Genomic DNA, 11,901 nt, shown 5'->3' on the forward strand with positions numbered 1-11,901 from the left:
GGGTTAGAGATTCAAGTTGCTGAGCTTTGAAGAAGCCCTTGGCTGTGAGGATTTTCTCCTCGGCCATGTCCTTTCTTAGGTCCTAGCTGGTTGCTAGGTCAGGCCCCTTGAATACTCTCAAACTCCAAGTCTTGTCTCCTGGAGTCCTAGCTGCTGCCTCAAAGGGTCCTGGGCCACCTTAACTATTCTGCTGTCACTGCCCCTCACCTTGCCCAATTTCCTCCTTGGACTTCTCAACATCTGAGATCAGTTAAATCTGCTTATTTATTTACTGTCTTCCTCCACAAAAATGTCCTGTTTATCACCATGTCCCCAGGGATGAGGCTGGTCTTGCATAAAGCAGTGAAGACTAGGAGTATTTGTAATGCATGTACATGAATGTGGGCAGCTGAGTCCTCTGTGGGAAGATTCCCGTCAATCCCAGTATAGCTGGTGCAATGAAGAGAAAGGAAGGTCTCCTGGGTACCCATTGCCACCCAAGGTGTAGAATGCCCATTCTTCAGGTCCCACAGACGCCCATCACAGCTAAAAAACTGGACTCAGGGGAGCAGGTAGAGTAACGTACTAACATTTTTAATACAGTCTGATCAGATCAATTCACATCATGAGGTCAGCCTGGGCTTGCTCCCAGGTGACACAACTGAGGCACACAATGTCTCCACCTCCTGCTCCCCTTCAGCTTCCTGGCTCCCAACAGCATTGAAGCCCCCTACCTCCCTGACCAGACTGGCATTTTTAAAATTCTGCATAAAACTATTTCTTCCATAGACTTCAAACAATCAACTAGCCAAGTTAATTATGGTACATCTAAACAAAGTTTAATACTAACCCTAACGTGTGACTGCGGTTTACAAAGAGCTCTGTAATCACCTGGGATAGCTTTCAGTAGCAATTCACTACAACTGGTCCTAAAAAATAATAACAATAATAATAATAATTAGAGAATTAAAACCCAACAGCAAGTTGAATGGTTAAAATCACGTAAGAACTGGAATCTGAGGTGGGGGTGTCCTCAATAGCTGAGTTTGCCTTGTAGCAAAATGCTAGACTTCAAGCAGGGCTCGCAAAGTCTGGGGCCCTCTAGGTCAAGGGCCAAACTCAGGTGGCTCTCAGAGGACACTCACCCATGGTCCGTGGATGCTGTAGGCTTCCAGCTTCCTTAACAACAGTTGGGCATCAGCATTGTGTAAGTGGGTAGAAACCCTACTGTGGTTTCTTTTGAAACCCTACTTGTGGTTTCTTTATGAGAAGGGGGAAATGAGGGATTAGGGAAGTGGAGGGGACCAAAGTCACGGAGGCCCCAGGGTGCCATCAGGCACTGGTTTGGGATTAGGGTCACTAAGAATTGAGCACCGGGAATTCCAGCTTCCGCCCTTTAGAAAAACCACATTGGTGTTGCCTCGTAGGCCTATGTAGTGTTTTCTGCCCTTGTCCCATACCGGGTCTTGGAGATATTTCTGCAGAGTATCAGATGAGAATCTATTTCTAAAGACCATTGGGGGTGGAGGGGTGCAGAATGGGTGGTGGAGAGGGAATGGGGTGATAACGTTGGGTGGGGGGAGTTAAAAACGAATAAAAATCTCTCAGCTACAGAACCCAAAGACATTACTTCCCTCCGCATTCACAGCATTTCTCAGCAGTCCCCGATGGTCGTTTCCGTGGGGACACAGCATCTGCCTCACTTCCCCTCAGGCCCCATGGGCTGCTGGTCAACCTCAGGATCTACCAAGGATGATGCAAACGCCGACTGAACAATCTGAAACCCAAAGGACTCGAGGAGAGACATGTTCTGCTGGGGAGAGAAAGGTGAGCCGAGGGCAGGGCCCAGGTCCCCCAGGGGGCCCCCAAGGGCCCGGACATGCACCTTCTGGATGTGTTTGTTCAAGTAGGACTTAGAGCGGAAGAAGCTCCCGCATTCAGGGCAGGGGTACTTCTTCTCCCCGTCAGACTCCATTTTGTTTTTGGGGACTGCCATGTCGCAGGAGAAGGAGCCATTGGCGCTCTGCTTCTCCGGCGTCTTCAGGTCGCTAGCGTCCGAGAGGTCACCATAGGAGTCAGAGCTCTCAATCGGATCCTGATGTGAGCATTTCTGGCCTTCTAGGAGAAAATAAAACACAGAGGAGAGATGAGGCCAGGCTCTGGAAGATGCCCCTCCTGGAGGGGTGGGGAGGGGCCTGCTCACAGGCCGGTGGAGGGCAGCTGGTGGCCGCCGCTGCCCACGGAGAGTCGGCTGCTCAGTCTGGGAGCCTGGAGTGCCTATGGGGGTGAGACAGCAGGGCCCTGGGACTGCCGGCCTACCTCGCCACGACGCTTCATGCAGGTGCACGTGTTTTGCTCACCACCATTTCAGCCTGCTTCAAGGAGAGGGAACCTCCACTGCTTCTGCCCAGAACAACTCAGACTCCCAACTCCTTGGCTCTCTTGCTGCCCTTGGGGGTAAAATGGCTGTTCTGATGACACCAAGCAGGTATGTCAAAGACCTCGCCTCCACGCCAACTGGCTGCACCCTAGCAGGGCAGAACCGTAGCCCTGATGTCTTCACCTTGGGCAGACCCCATCCATGGCTGAGACACAGAAGCCAATCCTTTTCCTTATGGTACCACCTTACCACCTCCGCTCTGCCAAAACTCTTCCAAGGCCAAGCAGCCAAAGCACAGAGATTAAAGCAACTTTGAAGAACTCAGTCAGCTGGCTGTCCCCATGGGCCCTGGGCAATCCAGGCCTCAGGACAACCCACCGCTCTGCCTTGCCTGGTCCACACGGGAGTTCTCCACCAGAAAGGCAACTTCCTGCCCAGGTTCAGAGAGCCATGCCGGGAAAGGGAGGTCTGTGATGGGAGCGTGGAGCATGCCATCTCTGCCATCTGCCAAGCCCCTGGAGCCGTCCCCAAGACGACGACAACGTGAAATACCACAGAACAACCTGAATCAACAAGTGAAGTGGGACCTAGGGAGCTCTGTGCAAACCAACTCCAAACCCGAGGTAGTCTGCTAGCTCCTGACCACCATGCAGCTCACAGACGCGGCCAGAGGCTCACAGCAACCAGTCACTCCTACAGAGGGGAAGCCAGCCCGTGGCTCCCCCTGCCCTCCAGTCAAAGTGGTAGAAAGCGCTCAGCTGCAGCTCCACACCGTCTTTAGAGGGCGACAGGCAAAGGACAGGCCCCGAGTGACGCGTCATGCAGGGCTCCTCTTCCTGTGTGGGCCCCCGGGCATCCCTGCAGGATTCCAGACTGTGGGGGCTGGCCAGGAGCAAGGGGGGAGGGCTGGGAGAGGAGGCGGGGCTGAATCTCGGCAGGGCCCGGAAGCCTCCCTCACTGCTCTAGAGTGAGATACCCCACTGTGACTTTTGTCCTGGAGGCCACTGCCACTCAGATCTCCTCGCCTCCTCAAGGCGGCCAGCAAGCCGGCAGCCTTCTCGCCTCCCCACGCCCGGCCTAGCGCCCCCACAACACAGTCTGCGCAGAGAAGCAAAGTGCAGAGCAAGGGGTCGCTTGCCTTTGTTGCCATAGGTCCTGGCGCAGTGGAACGCTGCTCCCCCATTCGGGATGGGCTCCTGGTGCCTGGAGACCTGGGGAAGGGGAACACCGTGGTGGGTTTTAACATGGACCTTTAAGTAGGAGGCAGAGGAGAAACCTAAACAAGACAAAAGGAGATGAGATCCCGCAGCCAGCAAAGACACCTCTCTGCTTCCCCCACACCTCTCTTCGGGCCGCTCTGGCTAGTATCCCCAGATCAGCTGCACCTAGAAGGGGCCCCTCCTTGGCTGAAAAAGGGCTGCAACCACAGGAGTCACCCAGCTCAGGCTCAGGACGGAGGGCGGCACTGTCCTTGGCTTCTCTGCAGAGCCCTCTCGGCAGGGCTGTGGCGCCTGCAGGGGTGGTCTGAGATCCTGCTCCTGCCCGTGCCACAGCCAAAGGCCAACTCGCTCGCTTGGCACCTTAATAACAGTATTTGAGTGACGTCTCAGTCCAGGGTCAGGTGCCGGGACAACGCTAGAAATACAGTCAGAAAGTGTGTGGGGGGCTGCACTCCAGCAGCACATTGCCTGCTTATCACCTGCAAAGGCAAACTGGGCAACAGACCGGATGGCGGCGAGATGAATCCCAAAGGATGCCTTCAGGAGCGCCCTTCGTCTACCTCTTAGGAGTCCTCGTATTTTCCTAACAGTCTCACCTTCAAAATAACTGAGTCTAGTAACTGTTTAGACCTTTCGAAGAACAACAACATAAACAGGAAGTTACATTAAAGGAACTCGGCGATCTCTGATTCGCAGTGCTGTTTCTGGAGCATCCACTGGGTTCACTTAACGAAGAAACAGGGATCATCTTTCTTTGTTTTTATTTGTGGGGAGGGGCAACCTGGCCATCCTGGAGCTGCTCCAGCCACTGTAAGCCGTGATGGTGTCTCAGGCTGGGAAAAGCGTCTCTTACACACCAGCCACAAGTCCGAGGAACCAGGTGGGCCAGACAAAGGCTTTTGACTTGGGTGTCACAAGAAGGAGCTATGTCACTGAACCCCATGTGGTCGAAACTCCAAAAGTGCCTTCAGCAGGAAGCAAAGTTTTTTAGTGTAAGGCCCACTTGGGGTGCCAGGACCTTGATGGCTTCTTTTTAATCCACTCTAGATCTGGTTGACACATTCTCAGGTATTCTCATAGGATCCACTACTAACAGGCCAGAGGCTTTAAAGTACCTTGTCGTGCTTGCAAAAGACTTGTTTAGAATTGTGAGTCAGTGCAGCCTTTCAAATTGATGCTGAAACTGTATCAAGTGATGATGTTGTGCCAGGGCCCAATGCATTACATGCATTTTTCTGTATAATTTCCCAAACCATCCTAAGGCAGGGGGCATGTCGCATACCCATGTCACAGAGAAGATCACGAGGCCTGGCGTGGCTGAGTAGTTAACAGCTACTGAATGGCAGAGCCCGAACCCCACCCAGGACCACATACCGCCAGAACTTGGCCTGTCACTCTCGGTCCCGTGACTTGGCCCCAGTCCTGGAAAGATCCCTCAGACTTTTGGAGTTGTTTTCACTGTAACCACTTACACTCATGCATCTCTCTGCCATGCTAGTGGGTCTGACTGGAAGCCACTGGTGGATGGGGGCTGATCTGTGTGTCTGGGATGGAGATGTGGGATTGAATTAAATGTTCCTTCGTTTCCCCACACAGCTACTCCACAGTCCGACCCCGAGCAAATGCCGACACCTCGCCCTGCAGGCTAGAGGGAGCTGTCTCTCGCACAGTGTAACAGGCTGTCTGCCTGAGGCAGATCACTGGACATCAGACTGACTGCAGAGGGTCCGCTAGGAACATTTCTAAGAGGAACATTCCTGTAGTCAGGAATGAAGAGATGGGCCGATGGGAAGGAGGATCTTGCCCTGTCTCCTGGATTGGCACGTGGCCCCTGGCAATCAGCTGAAGGTATCAGGACTTCCTGACCATATGAAGCTACTTCAGAAGGGGCTTTTCCCCCTTCCGGGGCCGGCCATGAAACCCTCTGGGTGGCATACCAGAGCAGGGTCTGACGGAAGAAGAGGGAAGGAAGACGGAATTCTGTTTACTCCTGGCGGAAACAGCTATACCAGGGGAATACAGCAGATGCTCACTGATAACTCGCTGCATTTCCTGAAAATCTAAGAAACACATGGCGGGTCCTCTCAACTCTCCCCCAGCTGCAGACTGTACTATCTATAGCAAAAGCACGTGGCGGGTGGTGGGAGTAGGTCCGCAGCTGCCACTCGAAGCCCAGAATTTAAACACAGAGCCACTCGGCAGCCAAGTGCTGCGATGAAGCAGAAGCCGAGTTTCTGAGAAGAACGTATCTTTGAAGCCAGGCATATTTAGCTGGAATTCTCAACTCATCTGCCTCTTCACCGGTGGTTAACCAAGAATGAAAGAGGCAGCTTGATCTGGGAGTGATGGAGACACTGAGCAGGCATGTGGCTCCACTACAACCTACAAACCTCCCTCCCGCGCACACCAGAGACAAAGAATTTATTACCCAAATTCACATTCACATTTTCTTGCCTTGTAAGCTGCAGTTGTAGTGCAGGAGGAGAACCCCTCTTTTATAGGTTTCACATCTGCAAGAATCAGGGACTGCTTTCTCCCCATCCAAACCTTGGCGGGGACATGCGCAACTGAATTGTGCTGAAGGAGGGTACTAAGCAGATTTGTGTCTGCTCAGTCCTGGGGAGCAGCAAGCTCTGCCCATGCTCGGCCTCGGTGATGCATACTCATCTGGCTGGAGAGACACCTTCCTCTACCTTTTCAGCAGTGACGCTGGAGTCCAAAGAGGGGCTCTGTCAAAGGCCGATCTCCGATAGGGTGTCCTCCTTGTATCCGTAGGTCCAAGCATATAAGCAAAGGCCCTGCTACAGAAACTTAGAAAGGAAGGAAGGCCCTTTTCTCCTGTTTACTGTTCAATGCAACTGATTTTCTCAGCTTGAAAATGAAAGGATGTGATGCTCTCACTGAAAAGTACTTTCCTCTAGAGATGGTTGGACCCACGTCCTGATAGGCCACTAAGACAAAAGTAGGCAATCTGTTGCATAAACTTGCGTTAGAGTCAAGTGTGGGGGCAGGGCAGCCAGGCGGTCTCCCCTCTTTTCATTCTTCACAGCCAGGAGTCATGTAAGTAATTAGGTTGATTACTTAAGAATTAATGGAATTGAAGGATCTTAGGGGCTTGGAAGTTCCAACCTCATTTGTTGGGGCTGACACTTCACCTTTGCTTAAACCTTTGCTTGAACCCTTGCAGAGGGTCACAGCCTTGATGGCGGGCCGGGCCAAAGACGACACTGAGGTCTCTGCGTTTAATCCCGATGTCTCTAGAGTCTTCCCAGAAAAACTGCCTTCCTCTTTTTGTTGGGTAGGAAGGAGCTTGGGGACTCTCTCCCTACACCTGCTCATGAAACGAGTCCAGAGGCAGAATCCTGCTCCTTCTCTTCTGATAAACACTGAGATTGTTTTCTCTTCTGCGTACCCAGGGTGAGTTGGACCCAGAGTGTACGTATCTTCCTGGAGGAATGAGATTTCCGCTCTGACTCTGGTCCCAAAGTAGTCTATTCAGCTTTGATCCAGACCTGGTCTTGGTTTTTCTGAGAAAGGGAGGCCCTGGTTTGCTCTGACACCCCACCCCAGTTGTGTAGTCGTGTAGTCACACCCAGGCCCTCTACCAGCCCAGGGAGACAAAGCCTGCCGTGCAGTCGTGGTTGGCTTTGGCACGTCAGCTGTCTTCTAACTGGGTCACCGTTCCCTGATGTTTCTTGCTGCTCCCAGCTCTTCTTCCTTCCTGAGCTGGGCTCCCAGCCCTGCCACTCGTCCTCTGTTCGGTTCTCGTCTCACTGTAATCCGGGCTAGGCTGAGTCTTATCGTCAGGATTCTTCTCCACGCTCATTGGCTTCCTGCTTCTGAGCCCTGACCCCACTTCTCAAGCTAAGAAATTCAACTTTGAAAACTTGACAAGACACATGTTGCGGCAGGTTTAGTGTTATTTGGGGATACTGTCAGGAAGCCCAGGGTTGGATGAAAGAAGACAGGAAACCATCTTCTCCGAGAGCCAGGACAGCCGCCGTCAAGGTGGTCAGCCACGGTCTGACAGTCTCCTGCACGCACAGCCCCTCTGCTCGCTACCCAGGGAGGCTCCTGCCAGAAGTGGACTCTTCTGACACCTCAGACATCAGGACGGACAGCTCAAGCAGCTTTTACTAGCACCTTCCATTTCCACAGCAGGTTTCCTGATGACGTACACATCAACACCAGGCCTTCAAGGCAAACCCCAGGGGTGCAGTCCCAGGAAGGGCCCAGCTCCAACGCACCTAGAACACGCACATACTCAGCAGTCTCCTTCCACCAGGGCCCTCAAGCACATGGAGACAGCACAAGCACCCAAATACTCCAGCCAAGGACTGCAGGCGTGTTGTGCCTGGTCCAGACCAGAGCCTCGGTGATCCGTGACTTTCCTGATACTAGTAGAGAGAGTGTTGGGGCTTCCTCCGTGTGAGGCAGTTCCTTGTAGGGTTCAGAGGACTTTCACCCACCTAGTTTCCCACGATCCTCACAACAACCCTGTGAGGTGGGCAAGGGATGAAGGGATGAAACCCATTTAAGAGATGAAAAAATTGAGGTTTAGAGAGGGGAAGGGAGCACTCAAGGTCACAGAGTATGAAGTGGGAGGGGCTGGGACTAAACTCTGGGTGTCCTGACTCCTCACTCAGTCCTCAACCCACTGAGTCACAAGAAAACTTCCAGAAGCATTGGAACCAGGAGACAGGACTCCCAGTCGCGCCCCCACCTAGTCAAAGCAAGCGCACCATGCAGAAGCACCCTCACGCCCACCAGACAGCTGCCAGACCTCCTCCAGCACGCACACGGCACGAGCCTCCCCCGCTGACACTGTGCTTGCAAAACACGAACTCCAGTCCTTCCAACAGCCAACAAACCCTGGCAGACGCTCAGGGACAAGCCTGCCTTCATCCAACACAACTCCAGGGCCACAGAGCCAGACACCTCCCGAGCTGACCCAGGCCGCCAGCACACTGCCCTGCTCAGCACCTTCTACTTTCCTCTGTCATCAAGGCCACAACTGACCCAGGTTTGGGCTCTTTTCTGACCGCTGCGCTAGGAAGTCTGCACCCCTTTTTGGTTTCCAGATGCCAGGGAATCAGCCAGCAAAAGCTCTCAAACAAGGACCCTCTTTGATCCCATTTCCTGAGGCCTAATGACTCTCCCACCAACCTCAGTAGTGATGTCTGCAAAATCCATGAGCAGCAGATGGGCCCAAGCATGGAAACAACATCTGGAAACTCCCATTCCAAGGACCCCAAGAAACTTGGTAAGGAAGGGGAGGCAAACAGCTAGCTAGGCAATGAAGGTGTTTACTGTTCAGTGGGAAGGAAGGGCCAGCCGTGTGAATAGCGGCATCTGAGGTAGGGTGGGCCAGGCACCCCCAGGCCTCCCACAGAGCTCAGGCCCATCCGCCGGAAGTGAGGAAACAGCAGGGAGATTACCTCGGTTACAGATGCTGCAGAAGTTGCTGGGCCCCTCGCTGTGCTTCTTCAGGTGGTCTGCCATGTACGCTGCCCGCAAGTATTTCCCACACACCTGGCAGGGCACCTTGTCTTCATGACACGCCAGGTGGGAGCGCAGGCGGTCTCGGGTGGCAAAAGAGGCATTGCAGGTCTGAGGACAGAAGGGAAAATGGGATGAAGTGGAAACTGGTATTCCACACTGATTCCCCACCACACACACGGTGAGCCAAAAAGCATTGCTGGCTAACACATGGGCTCTCCTGTAGTGACTTTTCCCTGAGAGCTATATAATTTGGCCCTTTTCCCTCAGAATGCCAAGTAGCTGTTCTCAGTTCCTAGGACGCGCCCTCGCGGGACACCTGAGTTGGAATCACGGGGTACAAGTGGTCAGTCAGCACGACACGCCCCAAACCTGGACACTCAATTCTCACTCCCACAAAATGGTCATCCTTGAACATGACGAACTGAGTCTAGGAAGTTGAAGTTTACTTGCACTGGCTATTAGTGAATTTACAGGTGAGGTCCTGGCATAAAAACCTATCAGTCTTCATGTTCTCCATGAATTCGATTTATAGTGATGTTAGGCTTAGCCACAGGGAAATGGAAAGGCAGGTCAAAGCACAAAAATTATGCTTCATAATATTCTCACTAGTTTGTACTGCAAATGCAGCCCGCAAAATGACAAGTGTCAATTCTGCTAATGAGAATTACCAGGGAAAACAGGGTTGGAGGCTTTAGGAACATTTGTGGAAGGTTCAGCAGGGAAAGTGCTGGCAAGAACAAGGATGAAGGCGCCACCCTGCACTGACTGCGCCTCGTTCTGTCAGACTGGGCTCCACGTCCAGCCTCTCAGGGCACTGACCTCAGTTAGCTGAGTCAGGCTGTGCTGTCACCCTCTCATCGTGCAAGCTGTGGTGTGAGCGCCAGCTCACAGCCAGGCCCTGGGAGCTGAAGGCAGGTCAGGGCCCCAGGGTCTCCTATACCTGAGGCCCCACTCAGCCTTGCTCACTGCTCTCCCCACAGTGCTGCCTCAGCCTGAGCGTAGGTGGGCTGCCCAGCTGTGGAGTTCACAGAAGAGCACTCAGGAGAGCTGAATCTGGTGATTTTCAAATTACTTTGGCACCATGGAGGTGCTCTGGGGGTGCTAGTCAAGTTGGCTCACTTTTGTTCTGTGTTTGCTGGTCTAGAACTGCAACGAGAAAGCAACATTCATCTCTCAGTGTGTTCCACGTCGGATGGAGCCCACTGAGTGCGCACCACCCTGCTACCTTACTGGAGCAGAGCTGCAATGGCCACCTCTACCTAACAGGCACAGCCCGAGACCAGGTAAGACCACGGTGAAAATTTATCTCCTGACCGTGCAAAGTGAGAACCAAATGCTACAGTGCTGGGGAAAAACCACCACTGTTGCTAGCCAGCCCCAAAAGTTTGTGCGTCACAGTAGGCCTGGCGGGCCTCCATCATTACCTTTGAAGTAAATGTTACAAATTTGAGCAGAGCACTTTAAGCTAACACAATACTGGCTTTATCGTGTTATGCAGTTTATTCATTTGACAAATGAAGTTAAGTTTAGAAAGTGATTTTTCCAAAACAACTAAGCGCATGGAGGCCTTTAAGTGGATACAGGGCAGCTGGAAAATGAAACGGTCCCTGAGCTTATATTCTTGCCACCTCCAGACTGAGGAGAAGTAGCTTCTGGTGAGTTAACGGTGCTGATACTTTTTAACACCATGTATTCGGTAGCCAGTACTCTTAATAGAGAGAGGTGATAGGATTTGGGCAGGGAAACTCAAGCACTGGGGTGATCAGAAGGCATCACAGGCGCTTGGCTTCACGGCTACAGAGGGTCCCACCTCGGGCAGGAACCTCATGACCCCATTGCAGGCCCCAGCGGAGAGGGGCGGGGGTGGGGTCTGAGCGGCAGGAGTCACTTAGGCCTCAACCACCAGCCTGCAAGCCAGAGCCAGAGCTGCATGCTTGGGAATCAGCACCTGCCAACTTATGCAGGTATAAGAGCCAGATTTGCCAGCCAGCGACCTGAGGCCCACACCTCCGTCCATGAGAGAAAGGCAGGTCAGAACTCAGCGGAACCAAACATGGACCAGGTGTAAGAAAATGGGGCCGAAAGCACACATTCAGGATTCGTCTTCCGCTTTCCCTGGGAGAGGGCACCACTTGAGGGCTATGAAAGGGAGGCCTTGTTTCTCTTGCCAACCTTCTCTTGGGACCTGCCCTTTGAAGTATGGCCTGCCATACTTTGCTGCCTAAAGATAATGGACAGCCGAACCTCAGTTAGCCACAAGTGGATTATCCATTTGGGGGATTAGCTGAGCAAAATTAAAATTCCAGGCCAGATGGACTCCCCCACACCATCCTCCACTGATTATCTCTTAAGGAATGAGAGAGCTAACCTTAGTCTGAACAAACATAATTAGGAATGTAAATCTGTTGCTGGGGGGAAAAAACATAAACACAGCAAAAGCTTTCTCACTGAAGTGATGGTTGGCTTCTCTGTGCCAGAGTGATCCTTGGTGGCGGAGTCCCCAAAGTTTTCTGGGGGGGGTGTGGAAGTGTCCAAGTTCCAGCCTAAGCCTGCCAGAAGTTCAGACATCATAGAACATGAGCCAGGAGAGAAGGGACAGAGAAGAGTGGCCGAGGGGAGAAATGGAGCCCAAAGAAGGGACACCTGGAAGGAGGCTGAGAAAGGCATTTCCTGTTCGGGGACAGGGTGAAGACAGAGGGACCCCGACACGGGAGAGCGGGCAGCAGCAGAGGCGCTTGGGCCTGCAGCTCTGCCCGCCACCCTGGCTCAGGCAGCCTTCTTTGGTGAGGAAGCGCGCCTGCCCACAGCCCTATGCCCCAG

The 11,901-nt window shown here is 52.9% G+C and overlaps 1 protein-coding gene across 3 annotated transcripts in view; it reads right to left on the reverse strand.

Annotated features, from left to right (window-relative positions):
- Positions 1-557: 557 nt before the first annotated feature.
- The window catches only part of PATZ1 (POZ (BTB) and AT hook containing zinc finger 1), a 17,500-nt gene continuing 6,156 nt past the window's right edge, over positions 558-11,901 (reverse strand). Inside the window, exons 3-5 of one of the 3 annotated variants that reach the window (XM_004690928.2) lie at positions 9,018-9,189; positions 3,498-3,570; positions 558-2,097 (exon numbers count right to left, since the gene is read on the reverse strand). In XM_004690928.2, the coding sequence (XP_004690985.1) occupies positions 2,064-2,097; positions 3,498-3,570; positions 9,018-9,189 (279 nt within the window). In that variant the 3' untranslated portion in view covers positions 558-2,063. Of the gene's footprint in view, positions 2,098-3,497; positions 3,636-9,017; positions 9,190-11,901 lie in introns of all 3 variants that reach the window. The other 2 variants (XM_004690924.2, XM_004690925.2) reach the window with 2 other exon arrangements.

The sequence above is a fragment of the Condylura cristata genome, unplaced genomic scaffold (assembly GCF_000260355.1).
Source record: "Condylura cristata isolate star-nosed mole 26May11 unplaced genomic scaffold, ConCri1.0 scaffold00029, whole genome shotgun sequence".
NCBI classification, from domain to species: domain Eukaryota; kingdom Metazoa; phylum Chordata; class Mammalia; order Eulipotyphla; family Talpidae; genus Condylura; species Condylura cristata.